Genomic DNA, 26607 nt, shown 5'->3' with positions numbered 1-26607 from the left:
GAGAAAATGCGACAGTAACAAAAAAAAGAATACAATTAAGCGATAGTTATGAGGTAGATATCCGTGACTTTTTTACAGACGCTAATTTTTTCATTGTGTTATAATTTGTTTAAAAGTTTAAAATATGCAAGTGAATAATTTTTATTGTTTTTTTGTTTTTAAACTAAATATTAGACATCAATTAATGATTCTAAGCTAAAAATGACAGACATTTCGAATAATAAATACGATGACTTACATTCTTTCTATGGCTAGGTTGAAACAAAAGCGGTTGTGCGACGTCTGTAAACGGGGGTTTCCAGGGTAAAACGGACAAATTAAAAATAGTTGGGGAACTTAATCCGCCATGAATCTGCTATGGCAGCATATAAACATATTGTTCTATCAAACACAACAGTTCTTTTTTAAAGAGGGGTGCAAGAGCAGAAACTACTTTTTTAGTCTTGTCTGTTTTCCGCGATATTTAAATAACACATTATTAAATACATAACAGCTGACGATGAATCATTATATTTATTTCTGTATTTATTTTATTGTTTGAAACAAATGAAAAATTAATTATGACATCACCTGAGCTTTAAATGTCCTTACACACATTTATGACAAAAGCAAACAAATGATCAATTTTTTTGTCATCCATTTAAAAAAATGAAATAAAATAAATAGGCTACTATGGCTACTCCACGCTAAATTTTCCCCCTCAAACCCCGAGGAAACGACCGATCAGAACATTTGGAGGTGGCGACAAACCAAGAGAGAACACAGAGGTGAACATAGAGGTGAACTGATGGTTGGTGACAGTTACTACAGCAACAGGAGGGGCAGGAAGGTGCGTTCGGGGCCAGTGGGAAAGACGAACGTCGCATGTCGCAGTCTCTTCTTCTTCTGTGGTCTGAATAAGTGGGTCACTCACACACCTGGAGCTAAAAAGACAGTTGTCACCGCTGTGAACGAGAATTGAAAAGTGACCGAGCAGACACGAGGCCTCCCCCTGAGAGGAATTGTGTTCCAGTGCCATTGACGGCGCTAGACGTCCAATCCATTTGGACTCCCATTTGCCCCTCCCAGTCAAAATGGATAGGACGTCTAGCACCGTCAACGGCAGCCAATGACTTAAATGAGGGGCCTTTAAAGGTTAAAAATTAATAAATACCTGTTGAGTGTAATTCAAAGATGAACTAACAGCTAATGAACATCAGTGGCAGTTTATAAATTGAGATTTCTTATAGTGGAAAGTTATAGTTATTGTTTATTGAAAGTTGTTTTTTTATTTTCAATTCAAATAAAGGTTAAAGAAAACAACAACAACAACAACAAAACAGTACTTTCCCCTTTTCGCTTGACTGCACTGCTTTTATCCAATCAGATTTCAGCAACCCTGTTGCTATGTCAGTCTAATAATAATCTGTGAAACTATACGAACCAATAAGATTTCTAATTTGTCCTCACAAGACCAGCTTGCTCGGTTGTGTTGACATCATTGTTTTCCTGTCTTCTGATTGGCTGCCCAAAGTAAAACTTGCAGAGGCCAACCTATGTGTACACAATACATTAAAAAGTCAATGTTTAACCCTCTATAGGGCAAGTGACTATTTTTAGGAAATTGAAAATTTTAACTTTAATATTATTATTATTATTATATAATTATTAGTCATGATTGTATTTTTAAATATTATTTGTTAATAAATACATTTATAAATAAATAGAATGTTGTCCTGTTGATTTTTGGGGCATTCCCATGACAAAAAAACTGCTTATGGCTTCCGATAATTAATTTTAAAAAAAAAAATCCATAATAGTAAAATTAATGTCCTATAAAGGGTTAAATATTTGTATACATGTACATGTTTTAAATGGTCTGTGAAGATTACATTCTTCTTAAAAAAATGAAAAGTTAAAAAAAAAAAATCTGGTGTTCCAGCAGACCACGCACATCAGCGCTGAAGTCCACAGCGGATCACACATGCTTTTTCTGGTTTATTTGTGCACCAAAGTCACCACAGCTTTAAACACGGGAGCTTGGCAAAGCCGGGATCCTCTCGGAGTTTCCAGTAAGTCCCGTTTGTCAACCACACGTCGCGTCCGCAACCGTCTTTGGCTTTTCTGAAACAAAAAATGTGAACGAAAACAAGTTCAAGATATATGAGGCTGTGTTCATTTGTTTCTATATCATTGAACCAACGGAGCATTATCATGAAAACTGCGAAGATTTTACACCAGGCCAAAAGGTTTGTAGTTGCTTACAAATGCCATAAGATGGAGGCAAAGCACTGTGTTTGTCTAAATTAGATGCTAGGGTTGTTCCGATCATGTTTTTTTTGCTCCCGATCCGATCCCGATCGTTTTAGTTTGAGTATCTGCCGATCCCGATATTTCCCGATCCGATTGCTTTTTTTTTGCTCCCGATTCAATTCCAATCATTCCCGATAATTTTTCCCGATCATATACATTTTGGCAATGCATTAAGAAAAAAATGAATAAAACTCGGACGAATATATACATTCAACATACAGTACATAAGTGCTGTATTTGTTCATTATGACAATAAATCCTAAAGATGGCATTTACATTATTAACATTCTTTCTGTGAGAGGGATCCACGGATAGAAAGACTTGTAATTCTTAAAGGATAAATGTGACTTTGTATATTGTGACTAAATATTGCCATCTAGTGTATTTGTTGAGCTTTCAGTAAATGATACAGCAGCCATTTAACTTCTGCCCAAATGCATGATGGGAAGTGCAACCATGACTGTGCGTAGGGGCACCAATTGATATATCTTCTCTGCGTTGAGAAAGAACATAGGGTGTTAGGAAAATGATCAACTACGATCTTTCTTCCCCACATTGCCTCCCATAGAGATGTTCCAATCGATTGGGATTGCCGATCACGTCATTTTCAAAGTATCGGAATCGGCAAAAAAATATCGGCCATGCCTTTTTTAATATATATATATTTTTTAATTAAATCGTTTTCTAAATGTATTTAACGCTACAGACATAATATGTTACACTCAACCAGAGTCTTTAGTTTAGGCTTAAGGTACCGATAACGGCGGTAATTAATTTTTTAAAAATGTATCACGTTAAATATTTAAGGCAATTAATGCATGCGTTGCACGACTCACTCACGCATTGTCGCGCTCAATCTGTAATAGCGCCGTTTTACCTATTTAGAGAGATAAAAGGTAGCGTAAAATGAGTAGAGTGAATTTTGGCAGCCTTTGGAGCCTTTTTCTAATAGGCTAAAGCCTTACAATTCCTCTCCCTATAATAAGACATATCATGGGAAGCAAGGTAGCAATTGATCTTTTGATCAACACCTTATGTTATTTCCCAACGCAGAGAAGATATATCAATTCGTAGCGCTACGCACAGTCATGGGTCTACTTCCCATCATGCATTTGGGTTGAATGGCTGCAGTATCATTTACTGAAAGCTCAACAAATACACTAGATGGCAATATTTAGTCACAATATACAAAGTCACAAGTCTTTCTATCCGTGGATCCCTCTCACAGAAAGAATGTTAATAATGTAAATGCCATCTTGAGGATTTATTGTCATAATAAACAAACACAGTACTTATGTACTGTATGTTGAATGTATATATTCGTCCGAGTTTTATTCATTTTTTTCTTAATACATTGCCAAAACGTATATGATCGGAAAAATTATCGGGAATGATTGGAATTGAATCGGGAGCAAAAAAAATAGTAATCGGATCGGGAAATATCGGGATCGGCAGATACTCAAACTAAAACGATCGGGATCGGATCGGGAGCAAAAAAACATGATCAGAACAACCCTAGCCTCCCACGTTATTTTCAATTGCTGAGAGAGGTATTGTAAGGCTTTAGCCACATAAAAAATGGCTCCAAAGGCTGTCAAAATTCTCTCAACTCATTATACGCTGCCTTTTAGCGCTATCTATAGGTAAAACGGCGTCTTTATAGGTTGAACGCCACAATGCGTGAGTAGGTCGTGCAGCGCATGAGTTAATTATTTAACGTGATTAATTAAAAAAAATTAATTACCGCTGTTAACGCAATAAATTTGATAGCCCTACTTTAAGCCAAAACTACTCTGGATGAGTGTAAGACATTTTGTCTGTAACGTTAAATACAATTAGAAAACGATTAAAATAAAATATAGATATATATATATTTATAAATGGCATGTCCGATATATTTTTGCCGATTCTGATACTTTGAAAATGACGTGATCGGGACATCTTTATTAGATGCCACAACTCGCGTCAAAGTAGGAGTAAATTATTGCATGTTGTCCGTATGTTTGTGGAACTGACTTGAAGAAAACCGGGGTGTGTTCCTCTCCTTTCTTGGAGAGTTCCTTCCTCCTCTCCCTCTGTAGTTCCTCGATCTCGTCTTTCTTTTTGTCCGTCTCCTCTACTCGGCCTTCCTCTAGCATCCTGCGAGCAAGATACCAAGTAGGATCGTCAACAACGTTGCAACTTCCTGTTTGTTTTTAGAACTTCCTGTTGTTTTTGTCACTTCCTGTTGGTTTCTACCATTGATTATATTTTAACAAACGATAAGACTTCATGTAAAATAAGTAAAGAAGACGGAGGGGGTATATTATGAGAAGAAAAGAGCATGAGAAGATCAGAAAGTGATTCTACAGAAAATGATTCTGTAACATATTACTTTATGTATGCATCATCCTGTTTGTGTTTGTTTTCTCTGACCTCTGGTCAGGGCGTAGGCGGCTGTCAGTAGGGGGCAGCAGAGGTTTTAGGTCTGCTGTCAGCTGGTTGAGCTCCATAGCAAAGGTGGAGAAGCCATAGAAGATGAGGTGGTCTTTGGGTTGAGGATCTGAAGAGGACAAGTCTCTTAGTTAAAGTCAAGAAAGGATGCAGCAGATGTTAAAAACAAACAGCCTTACTAGGCTTCCAGATGCATTTGGGGGTCGGCAGGGTGTCACAGAAGATTCCCTCGTGCCACAGACCTCCAAAGCGGTGGATGATGCTACCACTCTGGTCCAGCACGGTGCCCTGGACCTCGTTTTTGTTGGCCTCCGAGCCCCAATAGCGAGACTTCAAGGAGTAGAAGCAGAACAGAGTATGAGTATTTAACCTTCCAGGTAAGGTATCTGACGGACTCTGCAATATTTGGACCAGAACCCATACAGCACATGTACTGCAAGTACTTCTGCTTTCTACTTACCTTGACGAAGGTAATTTTACATGTACACGAGTTGCTCTTCAGATTGCGAATGGTGACTTCCCCGTAATGTTCCAGGTAGCGTTGCTGACTCAGGACGTTGTGGATGCACGTCACTACTTTGTTCCACTCGTAGTGATCGCCGTATCTGAGGATGACACCAGAAAGACCTACAGAACCAGCACAGAGGATCTCCTGACTTCACGGACTCTTGTTTACCTAGGAAGCGTGACGTTCACCATTCCAGTCGGCACAATCTCAAGCGACTTTCCCCAGAACTTGTTTTTCCACCTTTGATCTGTTTCGAGAAATAAAGTGAGTTGTGGGCAAGATGCCAGTTTTACTTCTGGTTCTATGAATGGGAAGTGTCACCTTGCCAGAACGAGAAGTTCTCTGATTCTGCGTGGCAAGCAGATATGGGAGGATGATGGCACACCTGATTCAGGAAAACAAGAATAGAGTTGGTCTGCTTCGCAAAGTTGTTATGGCAATAATTGCATGCTTCGAATTTAAGCTTTTTTTGTCGTGGTTGACCTGCTCGCTAATGAAACGAAATCCACGGTCCTCGCGAACACACTCGTAGGTCTCTCCTAGGACTGGGTTGAAGGGCTTATAACGGTTTCGGAAGGTGGCGGTTGAATAGCCTGAGATGGCGAAGGCGGCAATGTAGACCTGATGGAGAAGAGTTGCGAATCAGAAAAAAATATTTCTATCAATTAACCACAAGATACAGTGTGGCAAATAAGTATTTAGTCAATCACCAATTGTACAGGTTCTCCTACTTGAAAAGATTAGAGAGGCCTGTAATTGTCAACATGGGTAAACCTCAACCATGAGAGACAGAATGTAGGAAGAAAAAAAAAAAAAACAGAAAACATCATTGTTTGATTTTTAAAGACTTTATTTCCAAATTAGAGTGAAAATAAGTATTTGGTCACTTACAAACAAGCAACATTTCCGGCTGTCAAAGAGGTCTAACTACTTCTAACGAGGTCTAACGAGGCTCCACTCGTTACCTGTATTAATGGCGCCTGTTTTAACTCATTATCCATATAAAAGACTCCTGTCCACAATCTCAGTCAGTCACACTCCAAACTCCACTATGGCCAAGACCAAAGAGCTGTCGAAGGACACCAGAGACAAAATTGTAGACCTGCACCAGGCTGGGAAGGTGGAATCTGCAATAGGTAAAATGCATGGTGTAAAGAAATCGACTGTGGGAGCAATTATTAGAAGATGGAAGACATACAAGATCACTGATAATCTCCCTCGATCTGGGGCTCCAAGATTTCACAAAATGATAACAAGAACGGTGAGCAAAAATCCCAGAACCACACGGGGGGACCTAGTGAATGACCTACAGAGAGCTGGGACCACAGTAACAAAGGCTACTATCAGTAATACACAGGGCCGGCCCAGGCCATTTGGGGGCCCTAAGCAAAATAATGCCAAGGGGCCCATAATTTTGGCACACCATTTTGTCACAGTGTACTGTGAAACCCATACATGCAATCCAACCCATACGTCCATATTTTGGATATTAATCAGATTTTGTTGCACTGCATACTTCAAACTTTTCACCCCAAATGATTGTCAGTACTTAAAGTAGATAGTGCCAAACCTTTTTCTAAAAGAGGAAAAGAAGTTAAGGAAGAAATTTTATTTTTTAAGCTTGAAATTAAGTATCAAAACTCACAAAAGTCAAATAAAGCAAACTGTAGGAAACAAAATAGAATATAAATGAATAAATAAACATATATAATAATAAACAATTGCCAGATTGGGGGCCCCCTAGTGGTCAGGGGCCCTAAGCAGCTGCATAGTCTGCCTATAGGCTGGGCCGGCCCTGGTAACACAATGCCCCGCCAGGGACTCAAATCCTGCACTGCAAGACGTGTCCCCCTGCTGAAAAAAGTACATGTCCAGGCCCGTCTGCGGTTCGCTAGAGAGCATTTGGATGATCCGATCCAGAAGAGGACTGGGAGAATGTGTTATTGTCAGATTAAACCAAAATAGAATTTTTTGGTAGAAACACAGGTTCTCGTGTTTGGAGGAGAAAGAATACTGAATTGCATCCGAAAAACACCATACCCACTGTGAAGCATGGGGGTGGAAACATCATGCTTTGGGGCTGTTTTTCTGCAAAGGGACCAGGACGACTGATCTGTGTAAAGGAAAGAATGAATAGGGCCATGTATCAAAGATTTTGAGTGAAAAGCTCCATCCATCAGCAAGGGCATTGAAGACGATTGAGACGTGGCTGTTTCTTTCAGCATGACAATGATCCCAAACTCAAAGCCAGGGCAACAAAGGAGTGGCTTCGTCAGAAGCATTTCAAGGACCTGGAGTGGCAAACCCAGTCTCCGGATCTCAACCCCATAGAAAATCTGTGGAGGGAGTTGAAAGTCCGTGTTGCCCAACGACAGCCCCAAAACATCATTGCTCTGGAGGACATCTGCATGGAGGAATGGGCCAAAATACCAGCAGCAGTGTGTGATAAGCTTGTGAAGAGTTACAGAAAACGTTTGGCCTCCATTATTGCCAACAAAGGGTACATAACAGAGTATTGAGATGAACTTTTGGTATTGACCACCATGATTTGCAAATAAATTCTTTAAAAAATCAAACAATGCGATTTTCTGTTTTTTTCTCCACATTCTGTCTCTCATCGTTGCGGTTTACCCATGTTGACAATTACAGGCCTCCCTAATATTTTCAAGTGGGAGAACTTGCACAATTAGTGGTTGACTAAATACTTATTTGCCCCACTGTATGTCCACTTGTGCCTACCATCCTCTGGTAAGGGTCCGCAGTGTTGGCGGCGGTGTCGAGCAGTTCGCTATACTCCAGTTCCTCACAAAGTCGCTGCAACAGGTTGACGGGCTCATTGAGAGCAGCTGGCATGGACACACGAGCCAGGTCTTTGCCTACGTAACACCAACGGAGTTAGCATAGCATTTTTTGTGCTTTTTTCGAGAGATGGTGGCAGTATGAGTGTGTGGCTACGTACCAATGTTATTGTAGAGAATGGCCATAAGGCCCACGTGACTGTTGTCAGGACACGACGCGGGAAGTGTTGTTCTTCGTCCGCTGCTCTTTGGGGCGACACTGTGAGGAGTCCGAGAAATGCTAGCACGGTACTTTCGGGTTGCAGATACTGTCAAGAGCAGGAAGTGTAACATTGCGGATTCAAGGTTAACGGATACAGACAACTTTGCCTTCTGTAGCAGACTCACAATGTCCTTCCTCCGGTTCCGAGTTGGATGTGCTTCCGTCGCTCAGTCCAGACTCATCGGAAACATCGGAGGAGCTCCCGAGGAAGAAGTCATCGCTAGCGTCGAAATACTCGGCCGCTGATTCGGCTACTGAAGGAGGCCTGTGGGGTGAATGCGTCCCTGTTGTCACCTGCAGAAGAAGAGCAAATCGAAATTCTAATAGGGCAATGTGAATGCGAAGATCCTCTTACCTCTTCGGTGTGGGACTGGTGGACATTGTTATTTTCCCAGACTTCCTGGAGCTTCTGCCTCTCTTGGCTCAACGAAGTGTGGACCGTTTGAAGCGAAGCCAAAACTAAACAAATTAAGAACCTGATTTACCCCGAAAACCTACCCTAACGCAGCTCTCGTGTGGTTGCACTACCTCGCAGAGAAACAGCACAGATGTCCTGCTGTAATTTTTTGCCCTCAGTTGACGTGGCGCCATTGGGTGGCGCCAGCTGTGAGTACACGTAGTCCGGGATTGATGGGACGGAGGCTCCGAAGTGGGAAGAGCTGTTCAGAGGGCTGGACAGCTAAACCAAAGAAAGAATTGCTTATATCATAAATCTAACTAAAACCGTGTAAGCAAACCACCTCAATTTGTTTTCCATGATCAAAAGCAGGGGTCCCCCATCTGCCGTATTTGCTACCAGGCCGCACAGAAATAATAATTTATTAACGACCGCATTCTGGCTGAATTAACCCTGTGCCCCTGCTCATATGCCCCGTTCCCACTGAAACTAGTGGGTCAACGCGCATTTTTTCCAATCCGATGCAACCCACTAACAATTGGCCTTTTGCACCTTTCCCATTGACAAAAAAAAAGCCGTGTCTTTTTTTTTTTTTTTTTCACCCGTCTAACCCCCCCACCCCTCCTCAGCCGTGCGTAAGGTTACGTGACGTCACCACGCTAAAATGCGCGTCAACAAGTGCGACCGAATTCATTCAGTTCAAGGAAGTAAACAATGCAGAGCAACATGGAAGCCTCCTTTCCGTTTGTGTTCTCTATTTTCATGCTTTTTACTGCCTTCAAAATGATCGAAATGCAGCAAAGGATCAACACTCGGCTTGTGCTGAGGCAACGTAGGCAACGTGAATTCTTCTTCGTCAAACCTTTTCTTTTATCCCAGGCGATAGTAGGTGGTTTTATTTACCTGACATGTTTCGGCGGGCATTTCCGCCTTCGTCAGAGGGTCACTGATGTTGGTGTGACGCGTCTTTATCAGCTGATGGATGAAGGCGTGACTCACCTGTCGGAATGACAAGCGAGTCACGCCCTCTGCTGCACATTCACTCTTCCAAGATGCTGTTCCAGGTCATAGAGACCATGTATGCCCCGTCGTCCCTGTTGATGGTCCTCGGGACCCGCTTGCGGATCTCAATAGCCTCCCTGATCCAGCGCTGATTTTTGTTTTCTTCGGTGCGGATGACTCTGGCCTTTTCCCAGTCCATGATGTGGTTTTCCCTTTTGCAGTGATCGGTGATGGCTGATTTGTGATGTTCTTGTTGTGATTGTTCTTTTATTGCCCTTGTTTGTCTCATTGTTGTCTCCTTCTCACATTCCTTCTTGTGTTCTGTTTTTCTTGTAATTAAGCTCCTACCTGTCTCCCCGATGGATGATTTATTGCATGATTTGCATGGAATTTCATATATTGAGTTGCATTTGTTTTCTGGATGGATTTTGTCCTTTGGGTGGACCAATATCTAGCGGAGTGTTGTGTGTGGTTTGACCGGTGTGTTTATGTTGTATTTTTTCATGACCCTTTGGATACGTTCCGTGACTCCCCTCACGTACGGCAACGTCACTATATCTGTGTGTTCTTGTTTTGTTTGTTTTTTCCTTCCCCCCTGTGTTGTGTTGTTCTTGTTTTTGACCTGTCCTGCACCTTTTTCTATTGCCCACTGTGGATACTGACACCTTTTTAATGCCTGTTAAATTGTTTTTTCTTCCTGTGTTCTGTCTTCCGGGTCCGTTATTATTGTCATACGTTCACATACTGTAGTGTTCTGACTACTGATAGTTTGTGGATAGTGGGGTGTTCCGATGTCCATAGAAGTTATTGGTCGGTGTGTGTGTCATTCTGACAGGTGAGTCACGCCTTCATCCATCAGCTGATAAAGATGCGTCACACCAACATCAGTGACCCTCTGACGAAGGCGGAAGTGGTAAATAAAACCACCTACTATTGCCTGGGATAAAAGAAAGTGTTTGACGAATACATACGTGTAGGCAAAACGAACTCTATACAACTGTGAATTCTTCTTCTTCTACTAGCTTTGTTATGAGCATCGACGTAACTACGTTTGTTGGGCGTGTTAAATGGGAGGCGACTGGCACGTTGTTATGACGCATCACGTAAGAGCCTGCATCACCATGTAGTTTAGGGTGTTGACTGTTGACCCGGGGTTTTGCGTTCACACTGCATGACGATCAGACCCGAGGTGATTTTAATGCGGGTCGCTTGGCGGGTTGATTGACACGGGTCGAGGCGGGTCGCTGCACCTTTCCCACTGCCACCAAAAGCCGATTGTTAGTGGGTTGACATGGGTTTTTTGGCCAGTGGGAAAGGGGTTATAGAAATCCATTGATTGGACTGCTAGCAGTACATCTTGTTTTGTGTATATAATATATGTATCTGTGCTTCTCCTTGATAATAACTTATTACTAGGCCGCGGGCGCACATTTGTTCCCGGAAATAATTAGCCCCCACACGAGCAAAGATGACTGGTAAACAGACGTCATTGGAGATATTTTTTACGGCGAAAAAGGGCACCTGGCGAGCCAGAAGATGAGCCTACTGTTAGGTTTTGTGTTGGTTTTCTACTAGTGTGACTTGTCCCTGTGATTGCCCATTGATTTCACCTGTTGTACCTCCTCCTATCATATCCTCCAACCTACATCCTCCAGTTCTCACCTGTTCCTCGTTGTGTCGTTACCCCTTGTCTGTGTGTGTATATAAGCTCCCAGTTTCTTTTCACTCCTTGTTGCGTCTTTGTCAATGTCCATGTGCACGTCCGAACCTGTTCTCGTCAGTTTTTTCCAAGCCCTCGAGTTCACCTCAGTAAGTTTTTAATACCCACCCTTTTTTTGTTTGCTGCGTTTTTTGGGATCTCCACATTATTTGTTGATACTTTGTTTTTTGCTTGCCTTAATTAAATCATTTTTGCACCGTCTACCTGCCTCGCCTCCCTTTCCCTGCATTTGGGTCCACACACCACCTGCCTGCCCGTGTTTTCCCCGACACCTACAACCTCGAAGACCCACGAACTGCGAAGGACTGGATTCGTGAACCGTTTGTGAATAAACCGAGTGATTCGAGGATGTTTGTGCAACAGGAGGATCAGCTTGTAGAGATCGCGAATGACGGCGACCTTAAACGTACATTTGAGACAACAACTCTATCGAGGTTCTGGATTAAAGTCATTCCAGATTATCCTGACATCGCTACCAGAGCATTGAAAACCTTGCTACAATTTCCAACATTGTATCTTTGTGAAGCAGGCTTCTTAATTAATGCTTAACGACAAGGCGAAGTCGTGTGCAGTTGTTGTGTGCAGCTAACATGGCAGGATGTATCTGAGGAGAACTTGTCTACATGTCCTTCCATGATCAAACGTTAGTTAATGACTGTATTGGCGGCCATGTTTAACGCTCCGCGCATGCGCAGAACCGCATCGTTGCAATTTTTGATCAGTTGCAAAATTTGTTAGAACACCGGTCCGTGAAAAAAAGACCCAAATAACACCGGTCCGTGGTGCAAAAAAGGTTGGGGACCCCTGATCAAAAAGGTCTTAAATACGCACATTTCTGCACCCTGGGGTCGCTAAAAGGGGCGGAGCTAGACACAGTGCCTGGCTTTGATGGGTGAACAAGAAACAATCACAACACTGTACCGATCTGCCAACTAAACCACTCACCGATTTGGTCATCCTACGAACAGGCTTTTGGAACGGAAAGATTTTTTGGTCCTGTTACATTCTGAAGCTATTACACTCAATAACTGACTTCTAAATTATGCCCCAACATTTTTGTTAATATGGAACTTCTCACCATTCCAAGCGCTTCCACTCTTGACAGGGTGCGAGAGTGACCCCAAACTTTTCCTGGTTTTTGCTTCTTTGGTTTCTCCAGCGAAAGATTCTGTTTTCAAACATACATGATAAAGCTTTTAAAATACACTTCTACGATGAAAATCACGACAAACAACCACACGGTTCCTACCTGTGTGCTGATGATACGCTGCAGTTCCCCGTTTGTGAACGTCTGTCCCACCTCTAGTGTCTGGAGTCTCTGGATCAGACGGTTGAGTTCAGAAAGGTCTAAATTGCAACGGTTCAATTCTGGAAGAAGGCAACAACAGTTGTATTAACTGAGTCATGTTCACTTACGGATACAAATTCTGCATCAGTACCTTGAGCGCAGTTGTCAGGGGACGGACTCTGCTGCAGCCACGCCGTAACTTTGCTGTTGACGGCGGCCTTGGAGGAGGTCTGAGGGAAACTCTTAGGCTGTCCGCCGAGGAAGACGGAATCAGGCGTTAGCGTCAGTAAGTGTCCGTTGTTTTGGACGCCAGCATGTGCCAACGCAGCTTCGCTCCTCTTGTAGGAACGATGCGCCTGCAGCTTGGTTACCCAAATGTAGAAGAGCTCATGGCTCTTTGCCTTCAGTCGCAGAGGAAAAAATTTTCAATAGGTGACATAAAAGACAGGATTTATCTATTTTAAAGGGAACCTCGAACTTAGAGACTTGTAGGCTCTAATAAGCCACAATTGTTCTTTTTTACTAAAATATGTTATTCGTAACACTTATATTATTCCTAGGGATGGGAATTGATAGGATTTTTACGATTCCGATTCCATTATCGATATTGCTTAACGATTCGATTCTTTATCGATTCTCTTCTCGATTCTAATTTGGGGAAAAAGAAGAACAAACGTTTTGATTGGCATCGAGTTTGTTTAATCAGAACTCACAACCTTACAAACTCACAACGAGCTCAAAAGAGGCCCAAAGCCTCAATGTTAACTGTGGCAATAAGTGGCAAATACACAAGAATGTGTAACATTTTGCTGAAACATTTATCTAATAGAAATAAAAAATATTGGTATATATTGGCAGATAGGTTGTTGTTCTGCCTTTGGCAATATGTGTTAAACCAGGGGTCCCCAAACTTTTTCCTGTGAGGGCCACATAACTTTTCCCTTCTCTGATGAGGGGCCGGGGTCAGTTTGTAACAGAAAAAGTGTGACGATTGCAGAAGTGCATAAATGTAAAAAAATATTGTTTTTCAGAAAGCCACAATCAAATAACCCTTTATGGATTCTTCACGGAATGAAAGTAAATAATATAAAAATAATAATATAATAATAATAATTAATAATAAAAACACTATTAATTAAATAGATAATAACCAAATAACCCTCTCTGAATTCTTCGAGGAAAAAGGCCAGGAAATAAATAACACGATTGAGAAAAAAAAAAAAAAAATCAAAATGGCCGGACCAAATGTGGAGGCGGGCCGTATTTGGGCCACGGGCCGCAGTTTGGGCACCCGAAGAAATGCCGCATCCAAGCGAGTGAGCGAGCGAAGTGAGAGAGGGAAACACTTCTACGAGCCTACGTTCTTTGTTAATGTTAATATCTACAGAGGCAACGCCTGTATGTATCATCTTTTATGTTGTTGTTGTTGTGTTTCCACTCGCGATCGGACACTTAAATCCAGTTGTGTAGTGGTTTGAACGATGTGCTAATGCTAGCGAACGAATGCTAACCATACTGTTATTAGCAGCTAATCATCGCTGATTTACGTTGATGCAAACCTGTTTGTTATTGGGGACGAAATTGATTTGTTTCATTTCTATTCTTAGTTTCACCTTTCAAGTGATGGTTGAATAAAGTCAGCAAATTATACCAACGTCTTCTACATCGTCATTTGGGAGTTTAGCTAGCTGTATAGCCAGAACTGAGCCTTAGCCTCTCTGAGGACAGCGCAGTCGTATTCCCTCCCGATGCAGTTATCTCCACCTTGCAATGACTTCAAGTCGCTTTGTTGTAATTTTTCCTCGTGAAGTGATGACACACTTTCGAGCGTTTGAACCTACGTGCTGTCATTGTTATGTTTATGGCTGCAATGCTCGTGCTTACCCGTCGTAACCTTTCATTTTCACACTCTTTCCTGGTGAAGTGTAGTCAAACTTTGGAGCGAGTGGTTCTTGGCGCCATGCTAGTTTGATGCGTCTGGACAACAAGACACGTCACGACGCAATACGCGTCTTTAGGAATCGTTAAAGGGATCGTTAAGGCTTTTTCATTGTGATGTCGAGGCCTCGAAACACTCGGAACCGGTTCCGAATTGGAATCGGATTTCGATTCCCATCCCTATTCATTACACAACGTCTCAGTACTTTTCCACCAAGTTACTTCGAGTGCAAGTGTGTGTTCAAAACAAAGTTATCTTGCTCGCTCAAGAGTGTGACTGTTAATTTAATCAATGAGTGTGACTGTTAATTGAATTAATGACTAGAATAAGGAACTTGCCCGATCGAGGCTGCCACGTTGGACAACAGTGTTGTAACTATATTCTGCCCAGCAACAAGCCCTCAATAAAAGTCAGCAGCGCGGGGAGCTCTGAGAGAGACTTCGATGAGACGCTCTTAGTCACGTTGCCCGATCTCAGACCTCTCCTAAAACTGCAGCTTGGTAAAAGTCTACTCTCTGACTCCTGCCTCCTTGTGTCCTGCCTCACCTCGCTCTGAGTCAACAGCTAAATTGAGGAAGGTGTTTTAGACCCAACAACGGGCAACGCAGGTTTGAATCCCCCTGGAGACCTTCATTTAATTGCTTTTGCTGTTTGTTTTGTGAAATAATGACAGCGCTGTCCTGCTCAATACTTTTCCGCTCAGGTTCAAATTGGAAGGGCAGAACCGACGACATCTTTATGTCGCTAACGAGTGACACTGTAGAATTACTGCAGCGCTGCCCAGTGACGTCACCGCCCAGAGAGCATTGCGTCGTCAACGACAATGGCGACCTACTAGTTAAACTAGTTCTTCAAATTTTATGAAAACATTAAGAGGGGTTTGAATATCAAATTATCATAACTCATACTAACATTTACCTTTTAAGAACTACAAGTCTTTCTGTCCTTGGTTCCCTTTAAAGCACAACTGTTAAAAAACATTTTAACTCAATGGCAGCTAAGAAGTTTCAAATGTTAGCACGATTAATGCATTTATTTTGATATGCTATTTAGACTTTTTGTGTAACAATGAGACTAATCACGATTATTCACAAGGTTCTCATGTGATCGTAAATCGTGATTAAAACCAGTTATCGTTGCCCAGCCTTAGCATGATTTTCACCTTCATGTGATACAGAATGTCCCCAGCGTCCAAGTCAATCCTATTGGACTTCTTGTTGATAGACATGACAGCACTGCTTATGTCCAGAGAGCCTTGAACTCTTCCTATAGACACCTGTTTAGTCGAGTATAAGTCAGACATATTAGCATTAGCATTAGCACTACATACTGTCTGGGTTGTTTAGTATTTTGCTCATGTATGCTTACATCTTGTTGATTTTTGCAGTAACGTAAAATTCCTCCCTCCAGGACAAAGTATCGCTGTGCGAGCAAAAATATTTATTTATTAGAAAATTGAAAAGTTCAGTGGGTTTTGTTGACGTCACCTTGTGCCAGCCTTTGAGCGGCCATTTTCTCCTCTTGAGAAGATAACCTTCGCAGACACCTGGAATGTTCATTTCCTGAGGATGTTCCCCGGCGATGTTGGCGTCTAGTTGGACATCATCCACAACCTCCCAGTCTTTAACTAGCTGTGAGGAATAAATGGTTTCAGCAGCCATTTTGGTGGAAGTTAGGGTTTTACAACTGGTTTTACCTGACGCGAGTGTCGAGATGACAGTGTGCTACTGCTCCGGGAGTGCGGACCTTTGGTCCACGTGGGCGATGACTTCTCCAGGCCGCTAGCCAGCGACTGGCTACGATTAAGGGCTGAGCCATAGGAAGTCATTTTGTTGTTGTTACGATTTGAAGCAATGGACACCGGCAAGCATCTACGGGCGCAAAAATGGCTTGAATTATCACATAGTGATGGACACAGTAATATCTTAGCAAATAATTGCCGCTAGAACTCCCAGTCAAAATGGATTGGACGCCTATCGATGGGTCGTGGTTAATAGCAGCCAATGGGTGAAACTTTTAAAACTGGATTTTACAATGACAACATGGGCACAGCATATTCCTTTCGCAGTGTAACATCATCACACTGTAGGAACTTGACCTACTGAGATTGCCGGAATCCCGCCAGCCAAACCGCCAGAACCGCACAGGCGCAATTCTAACGACCAGGGCCGGCGGAATCCGACAACCCGGCCAAAAGATTTATTCAATTTATTCCAAGTCAACAGCAATCATTCAGCAAGGCCAAAACAGCAAATAGACCCAGGCAAGGAGGACTGAATCCAGAGTCACCATATCACAAAAGATTCCCGAGAACAGCCGCGCTAACTAAAGAATTCAGTCTTTTTCAGGCTCTGGTGAAGCGAAGCTGTGGTCCGGGAGAAGGATGTGTTTGGGTGTTGTTTAGGGTAATTTTCCATATTAGGTTGGGTAGATGAATCCCTGTGTCACTGTTGCCAAGGCAACCAGAGTTGGAGATTTTGTCAGCCTCAGCGCTAAGTGTTCAAATTCTCAGCTGCGGAGCCTTATTGTTATCAGGCATTCCTTGTGGCAAAACAGGATGTCCCGCCATTTGTTCTGGACTGTTCAGAAGAGCTGATTGTGGGATTTGGTAGTGCAGACGTGGACTTGTAGATATCTTGCACATCACCTGCTTGTCAGCGTCAATCTTGCTCAGTGAGCTGCATGACGCACACATTGGGCTCTTGTGGTCAGAGGGCATCCTGTATGCCTTGCCTTATGCCCTTAACTGGCCGTTGTCTTGGTGCTGCAATTTCCAATTATTCCAAGTCCATAATATCAAATATATTCTGCTTGTTTTTCTTAAACTATGATTATAAATGCTATTTTTTCATATTGGGTGTGTTAGAGTAATACAAACTGTCAAACAGTAAATATGTGAAAAGATACTTCTCCCAAGAATGCATTTTATTGTCCCTAAGAATGCATTTAGTGGAGAGAGAAACTAAAAAGAAGATAAAGCTTCAATACATTAAGAAGATACTTAACGTTCAAGTTTTACACTAGTCCTTAATTTCTCAATCCAAAAGTTTTTTTTTTCAGTACCGACAAATAATTCCTATACACTACTAAAACACCGTGTTTTCTTGTTAATGGCACATGCAAAGAATACTATCCTGTTAGCGCCTTTGCATTATGACATATTCAGGTTTTGATACAGTGGGGCAAATAAGTATTTAGTCAACCACTAATTGTGCAAGTTCTCCCAGTTGAAAATATTAGAGAGGCCTGTAATTGTCAACATGGGTAAACCTCAACTATGAGAGACAGAATGTGGAAAAAAAAACAGAAAATCACATTGTTTGATTTTTAAAGAATTTATTTGCAAATCATGGTGGAAAATACGTATTTGGTCAACACCAAAAGTTAATCTCAATACTTTGTTATGTACCCTGTGTTGGCAATAACGGAGGCCAAATGTTTTCTGTAACTCTTCACAAGCTTTTCACACTCTGTTGCTGGTATTTTGGCCCATTCCTCCATGCAGATCTCCTCTAGAGCAGTGATGTTTTGGGGATGGTGTTGGGCAACACGGACTTTCAACTCCCTCCACAGATTTTCTATGGGGTTGAGATCTGGAGACTGGCTAGGCCACTCCAGGACCTTGAAATGCTTCTTACGAAGCCACTCCTTTGTTGTCCTGGCTGTGTGTTGGTGATCATTGTCATGCTGAAAGACCCAGCCACGTCTCTTTTCACTCAAAATCTCTCGATACATGGCCCCATTCAATTGGTCCTTTACACAGATCAGTCGTCCTGGTCCCTTTGCAGAAAAACAGCCCCAAAGCATGATGTTTCCACCCCCATGCTTCACAGTGGGTATGGTGTTCTTCAGATGCAATTCAGTATTCTTTCTCCTCCATACACGAGAACCTGTGTTTCTACCAAAAAGTTCTATTTTGGTTGCATCTGACCATAACACATTCTCCCAGCCATCTTCTGGATCATCCAAATGCTCTCTAGCGGACCGCAGACGGGCCTGGACGTGTACTTTCTTCAGCAGGGGGACACGTCTGGCAGTGCAGGATTTGAGTCCCTGGTGGCGCATTGTGTTACTGATAGTAGCCTTTGTTACTGTGGTCCCAGCTCTCTGTAGGTCATTCACTAGGTCCCCTCGTGTGGTTCTGGGATTTTTGCTCACCGTTCTTGTTATCATTTTGACGCCACGGGGTGAGATCTTGCATGGAGCCCCAGATCGAGGGAGATCATCAGTGGTCTTGTATGTCTTCCATTTTCTAATAATTGCTCCCACAGTTGATTTCTTTACACCAAGCGTTTTACCTATTGCAGATTCAGTCCTCCCAGCCTGGTGCACGTCTACAATTTTGTCTCTGGTGTCCTTCGACAGCTCTTTGGTCTTGGCCATAGTGGAGTTTGGAGTGTGACTGACTGAGCTTGTGGACAGGTGTCTTTTATACTGATAATGAGTTAAAACAGGTGCCATTAACACAGGTAACGAGTGGAGCCTCGTTAGACCTCGTTAGAAGAGGTTAAATCTCTTTGACTGCCAGAAATCTTGCTTGTTTGTAGGTGACGAAATACTTATTTTCCACTCTAATTTGGAAATAAATTCTTTAAAAATCAAACAATGTGATTTTCTGTTTTTTTTTCCCCCCACATTCTGTCTCTCATGGTTGAGGTTTACCCATGTTGACAATTACAGGCCTCTCTAATCTTTTCAAGTAGGAGAACTTGCACAATTGGCGGTTGATTAAATACTTATTTGCCCCACTGTATAAGACCAATTGGTATTTTTTACTTGGACTTGCATAACCTTGCTTCTAAAAACATGATTTTAGAAGAGTTATTAGTTTAGCAAATAAGTTTGGACTGCAAGGCATCCGATCTGAAAACGAGAGGACACGTGGCACTATTAGAAGCTCTCCAATGCGTCCCGGCACGGCCGCCAGAAGGATTAGGCTACTAACTTGGTCTTAATTGGTTTTTCAACTAGACTTTTTTAGCAACACGAGTAACTACATGCTATAATGCACGGACTCACTTAACACAGAAGGAAAAAGATCCTTTTCGGCTAAGTTATTGGCATTTGATGAGACAAAAGTATTGGGAAACAACTCCAACTCACGTAATAAATAAGTCGTGTAAACTAGTTTGACGCTAATAATTCATTTCCCACTACATTTTGGTTATCTTTAATCACACCAATCAATTTGAAACGTAGCAGAACTTCCTGTTTCCCATGTCGCGGGTGTTTCGATACTTTTGAATCCCGTGTTACATAAGAGGGATGAGAGGAAGTGACCTCGCTTGAGGGGAAAACTGGATGAGAGGATTTGTGTGTGAGCGAGCTCACACACAAATCTCCACAAGATGAGTAACTTTACTTTCTGGGATAAAAAAGACAACGTGAGTGGAATTATTTATATATTCTCCTACAAACAGAACCTCGTGGGAGTTTATACAAACAAAACAAAAGGTAAAAAAGCAAATTTAACATGTTAGTTTGCATTTCTGTAACAGATAATATTGGTAAAATATTACCTCTTTGGGAGAATCCATGTTTTTCCCCCCACTGGCTGTCCCTGAAAACAAAGGACAACAAAAAAAAAGTGTTTGAAAATGACAAGGTAAAGAGGCGAAGGCAAAAAACATGCTAAAAATGTAATGAAGGGATCAATTTCATGCCTAAATTTACATGTGTCAAACTCGTGGCCCGGGGGCCAGATCTGGCTCGGCAGGGGCGGGATCCACCAGGGATCAGTGTCACCCTAAAAGAAAGGCTTGCCACCCCAAATCCAGTCAATTTGACATTTGAATTAAGCTATTAATTAGGTAGAGCAATCAGTGAGGATCCTTATAATAACAACAATAAAAAGACTGGATGAAAGTAAGTTTCTCTACATCAGTTTGTAAATGTCACCTGAGCCTTTTTGTAGTGTCTGCATATAATTTCTTAGCAAACACTGATTGATGTACACTGATCCCTCGCTACTTCACGCTTCACACTTCGCTCCCTCATTCCATTGCGGATTTTTTCCCCAATTTAAAATCAATCAATCAATCAATCAATCAATCAAGATGATCTTTCCCAAGTTGTTGGTCTCTTTGTTGGTCAGGCAGTGCGCTGGAGTTGCTTATTAAAGTTAACGATGAATAACAGATGTTTGGGTTTAATCTTGCCAGACAGTCGAACTTCAAAGCACCGCATGCGTCAATCATTGTTTAACTTGCTAAACAGTTGCTGTGGCAACTCATTGTGTGCAAGCGTGTATGCGTCAATCATCATTGAAATGGTAAACGGAGAGTACTTACAGTGGGGAGAACAAGTATTTGATACACTGCCAATGGGTTTTCCCATTGACTGTGTATCAAATACTTGTTCTCCCCACTGTATATAGCACATTTATCTACATTGTTTCAATGCCCAAAGCAACATTAACACACATTTACCCTTTCATGCACACTATTCCACACCAACCGTTCTGCTGCCATGCCAAGGGCACTTCGTAGCCGGGAATCAAACTGCTGACCCATCGCTCCCAGGACAACTCAAGCTACCATCTGTGCCACGGCCGCCCCGTTTAACTTGTTAAACAGTTGTGTATGAGTGAGCAGCTTGAGAGGATTTGAGTAGACTCACTCAATTAAGCATTTAATAAACCCTAATATTTTTCTACTTTATTCTTGTTTAAAAATAATTCGGTGGGACAATAAGATGTTTAAAACAATTAACATTTTAAGGGCTGAAAAACCATATATATATATATATATATATATATACATATATATATATATATTTAAAGTGGGGCAAATAAGTAACCACTAACTCTACAAGTTCTCCCACTTGAAAATATTACAGAGGCCTGTAATTGTCAACATGGGTAAACCTCAACCATGAGGGATAGAATGTGGAAGAAAAAAAACAGAAAATCACATTGTTTGATTTTTAAAGAATTTATTTGCAAATCATGATGGAAAATAAGTATTTGGTTAATACCAAAAGTTCATCTCAATACTTTGTTATGTACCCTGTGTTGGCAATACCGGAGGCCAAACGTTTTCTGTAACTCTTCACAAGCTTTTCACACTCTGTTGCTGGTATTTTGGCCCATTCCTCCATGCAGATCTCCTCTAGAGCAGTGATGTTTTGGGGATGGTGTTGGGCAACACGGACTTCCAACTCCCTCCACAGATTTTCTAGGGGGTTGAGATCTGGAGATTGGTTAAGGCCACTCCAGGACCTTGAAATGCTTCTTACGAAGCCACTCCTTTGTTGCCCTGGCTGTGTGTTTGGGATCATTGTCATGCTGAAAGACCCAGCCACGTCTCATCTGATGGAAGGAGATTTTCACTGAAAATCTCATCGTCATGGTCCCTTTGCAGAAAAACAGCCCCAAAGCATGATGTTTCCATCCCCATGCTTCACAGTGGGTATGGTGTTCTTCAGATGCAATTCAGTATTCTTTCTCCTCCAAACACGAGAACCTGTGTTTCTACCAAAAAGTTCTCTCTGACAAATGCTCTCTCGCGAACCGCAGGTGGGCCTGGACGTGTACTTTCTTCAGCAGGGGGACACGTCTGGCAATGCAGGATTTGAGTCCCTGGTGGCGCATTGTGTTACTGATAGTAGCCTTTGTTACTGTGGTCACAGCTCTCTGTAGGTCATTCACTAGGTCCCCCCGAGTGGTTCTGGGATTTTTGCTCACCGTTTTTGTTATCATGTTGACGCCACGGGGTGAGATTTTGCATGGAGCCCCAGATCGAGGGAGATTATCAGTGGTCTTGTATGTCTTCCATTTTCTAATAATTGCTCCCACAGTTGATTTCTTTACACCAAGCGTTTTACCTATTGCAGATTCAGTCTTCCCAGCCTGGTGCAGATCTACAATTTTGTCTCTGGTGTCCTTGGACAGCTCTTTGGTCTTGGCCATAGTGGAGTTTGGAGTGTGACTGACACTGACTGTTGTTGTGGACAGGTGTCTTTTATACCAATAATGAGTTAAAACAGGTGCCATTAACACAGGTAACGAGTGGAGCCTCGTTAGACCCCAGAAGAAGAAGTTAGACCTTTTTTGACAGCCAGAAATCTTGCTTGTTTGTAGGTGACCAAATACTTATTTTCCACTCTAATTTGGAAATAAATTCTTAAATTACAAAAAATTTTTTTTATAATACTCTGCGGTTTTTCACTAATCATGGCAGGTTCTGGTCTCCATTAACCGCGAAAAACGAGGGATCACTGCATACACATCCACCATATGTTGACACGAGGCATGTAACAATGAATCGTTGCGGATGAATGTATCGATTTGTTAAGCACAATTGAATGTACCGTATTGGCCCGAATATAAGACGGTGTTTTTTGCATTGAAATAAAACTGAAAAAGAGGGGGTCGTCTTATATTCGCGGTCTACCCCTTCACGACGCTAGATGGCGCCAGATATCATTGAAGCGATGTTCTGTCATGACAGATCTCAGCTACTCTCAAGTTTTAACCAGTTTGCATTATTTTATTGAAATGTTTTTCCTTATTCATATTTGTTTCAAGATTACAGTTACAGTTAGACATCACTTTGATGGTTTATGCAGTTATTGCAATTTTGTTGTTTTATCACAATAGATTGGTTTATTTACATTTCAAAAAACAGAAGCCATTCATTTATGAATGTGATTGCTCTTTAGTTTACATATTTAAATGTTCAGATATTAAGATCTGAATAAGGCAAAATAACATGCTTTTTCTCTCAAATATATTGTTAGAATCATTTGTTTCGGATGTACAGTAATTATTTTCTGTATAAAAATTAATTTGGTATTCAAAAAGTCTTTCAAACTTGAGTCCTGAAAAAGAGGGGGTTGTCTTATAATTAGGGCCAATACGGTAATTCGATCAAAATGCAAAATGATTATTATATACGTATGCCGTTTTGTAAAAAAAAAAAAAAAAAAAAAAAAAGATTAAAACTCATCAACAAAATGGTTATACACATGAAAACTAATTTGTATTTTGTATTATTTTAGGAAAATTAAAATGTTTGTGTTTAATGTCTTCGTAATTTTTGTATTGAATCACTCAAAGGCCCATTAATCGAGTCATCACAGAAATATCATTCTCCAAAGAATCGACGATATAATAGACGATCAGGAAATATTTGCCACCCTCAAAAAAATTCCTGCCCCCTCTGACCACCCCATAAATATTTTTGTAGATCCGCCCCTGTTTGTGCGGCCCGTGAAAATAAATCATAGTCCTCCAGTTTATTGCTTTTTGTTAAAACACCAAATTGTTGACATATCGCAAACATTTTTTGTTAGCAATCACCAATTTACAATGATTTATATAATTTTTTAGGCAATATTTTTATTTTTACTGGCTTCCGAATGCACAAGAAGGAATCATTCCTTTTGTTGTGCATATTTCATAATTTGAGGCGTTTATTCATTTATACTGGTTTGAATTCATGGTTCATAACCAAAGCATCCCCTGCCAAAAATAAGTTTCACTCAAAAAAAAAAATCACTTTTTAACATGACAGGTTTCACGTACTATTGTCAGTGGGAAGGACGCAAATCCTTAAGTGAAACTTTCTGAGGTGGGAATTTATGTGTGAATCAAACTTTAATCAGCCCTCTTAGTTCAATTGAATTGAACGTCTATTCATGTCAAACACTGAAACATGAACATTCGCTGCCATGAAAAATACTGAACGAGCCACTTTGACCTTTTTCGCCAGATGTCAGCGCTTTCTTTTCGGCGTGCGGTTGTTGGAGATAAGTTAATATCGAGACACCATCTCATTTGTACGCACCACAAATGTTGGTTCCTTGTGAGATAAAGTCCACGGCTGAGTTGCTCGGGTTTACTGACTTCATCTAAAGCCTTTAAGATGACCCTGCACCCCCACACATGATTTATTTGACATGACCTGAGGTGAGTAAGAAGTTAAAAAGTGCATGGATTGAATGGAAGTGTTGAATAAATACAGTAAATTTAGTTCATTATGGGAATGATATGGTCAATTATAACATTTTTGAATTGATAATTATTTCAACAGTATAATTTATATTCACATATTAAGAAATCCCAGATACGATTTTACCCTTTAGTAGTACCTTCCAACTTTAAACCAGACATTAAACAAGTTACCTGCCATTGACGGGGCTGGACGTCCAACCCATTTGAATTGCAAGGGTTGGCAGCGAATGAACGTTCGTTCATTCGCTGCCAACCCTCGCAATTCAAACGGGTTGGACGTTTACGAGTGACAAACAAATTTAAAGAGCTCTAATTTAGTTTTTAAGTGCCACAGGATTGGACGTCTAGTACCGTCAATGGCAGCCACTGAGTTAAGCATGATTTTAATAAATAACGTCTCATTTTTAATCGCAATTTTTAAATAAAACAATGTTAAATGTTCGGAAGCTAAAGAAAAATGTCAAATAGTTCATTTTTAAATTTCTATTATATAAAATAAATCAAGAGTTATCTTTATAATAATAAAAATGTATGGTTGTTTTACAAATGCAATAGTTTTACATTATTTCTTATTGATAAAATAACCAATTATGTAATTTAAAACTTTTTTATTGACCTGATAGTTTTTTTTAAAAATTTAATTTAATTTTAAAAAATCCATTTTGTGTTATACTTTTCTTTTGCTGTCTTTCAATTTATTTAGTTTTTGGATGAATGTTTTAAAACCACAATTAGGGCTAACAAATGTAATATAATTCTTGTAATTTCAGGATTGCAGCACTTTTGTATTTTTGACGAGTTTAAATAATGCTGTCCAATTGTTTTTTTTAATTTTTTTTTTTTTTAATAAATCATAACAGTATATACAAAGCATATTAAATATGAAACATTCCATTTTTTTTTTCATTTAATATCATAAACTCTTACCTGAATGTCCAGGTGGCAGGGGGGTTCCACTACATCAGAACCAGAATCATCAAATCCAGCAGGTTTCTCATCCACTTCCACGCACACGAGTCAGGATGCGCGTTCACGAGGCGCGCACCAGGACGTCCTGGACGTGATCCGCATTAGCGGGGAATTACAGCAGGGGAGCAGGTGGGGAAGGGGGCGGGGGAAGAGGGCGGGGCTTGTAGTCCACCTTCTTCACTCGTGCACCTCAGATTAGGGTGTTCTAATCTGAGGATTAGAGGGTCAAGAGCTGTCATTTTTGAGTGCCTTTGTCACATGACGCCATCTACTGGCGACGTGGGGTTATCACAAATCAATTATGTACAAAACAAACAAAATCTTTTAAATCTCTTTTATTTTTTTTTTATATTAGTTTATCATTAATAGACGTCCAATTATTTGAACTGAGAGGGTGGCACTTCAAATGGATTGGACGTCTACTAGCAGAGGTGGGTAGAGTAGCCAAAATTTTCACTTAAGTAAGAGTAGCGTTACTTCAAAATAATATTACTCAAGTAGAAGTAAAATTAGTCATCCCAAAAATAATAAGTAAAAAAGTATCCAGTGAAAAGAATATTCAAATAATAAGTAACATTGTAAGCAACTGCTTATTTTTATTTTATTTTTTTCTCTCAGCACAAATTTATCTATCCTGAAGGAATAGTACAGTGCCTTGCAAAAGTATTCGGCCCCCTTGAACCTTGCAACCTTTCGCCACATTTCAGGCTTCAAACATAAAGATATAGAATTTAAATTTTTTGTCAAGAATCAACAACAAGTGGGACACAATCGTGAAGTGGAACAAAATTTATTGGATAATTTAAACTTTTTTAACAAATAAAAAACTGAAAAGTGGGGCGTGCAATATTATTCGGCCCCCTTGCGTTAATACTTTGTAGCGCCACCTTTTGCTCCAATTACAGCTGCAAGTCGCTTGGGGTATGTTTCTATCAGTTTTGCACATCGAGAGACTGACATTCTTGCCCATTCTTCCTTGCAAAACAGCTCGAGCTCAGTGAGGTTGGATGGAGAGTGTTTGTGAACAGCAGTCTTCAGCTCTTT

General features: G+C 40.9%; 1 protein-coding gene across 2 annotated transcripts; it reads right to left on the bottom strand.

The window, feature by feature from the left end:
• Positions 1–150: 150 nt before the first annotated feature.
• On the bottom strand, positions 151–25636 carry osbpl7 (oxysterol binding protein-like 7). 2 transcript variants are annotated; one of them, XM_057827062.1, is made up of 23 exons: positions 25522–25636; positions 20159–20199; positions 16336–16510; positions 16127–16270; positions 16008–16061; positions 15802–15915; positions 12852–13101; positions 12662–12780; positions 12491–12580; positions 12358–12381; positions 8822–8972; positions 8649–8752; positions 8419–8587; positions 8193–8339; positions 7973–8109; positions 5717–5854; positions 5555–5618; positions 5402–5480; positions 5186–5330; positions 4905–5055; positions 4708–4834; positions 4309–4431; positions 151–2103 (listed from the first exon to the last, which is right to left on the bottom strand). In XM_057827062.1, exons 3-23 carry the CDS (start codon positions 16465–16467, stop codon positions 1995–1997), a joined length of 2571 nt encoding a protein of 856 aa, XP_057683045.1. In that variant the 5' UTR covers positions 16468–16510; positions 20159–20199; positions 25522–25636; the 3' UTR covers positions 151–1994. The 2 variants fall into 2 exon arrangements, with proteins under 2 accessions (XP_057683045.1, XP_057683046.1); XM_057827063.1 differs by lacking the exon at positions 12358–12381.
• Positions 25637–26607: the final 971 nt, after the last annotated feature.

This window comes from Corythoichthys intestinalis, chromosome 21 (assembly GCF_030265065.1).
Source record: "Corythoichthys intestinalis isolate RoL2023-P3 chromosome 21, ASM3026506v1, whole genome shotgun sequence".
NCBI classification, from domain to species: Eukaryota; Metazoa; Chordata; class Actinopteri; order Syngnathiformes; family Syngnathidae; genus Corythoichthys; species Corythoichthys intestinalis.
This window is presented reverse-complemented; position numbering and strand designations above follow the sequence as displayed.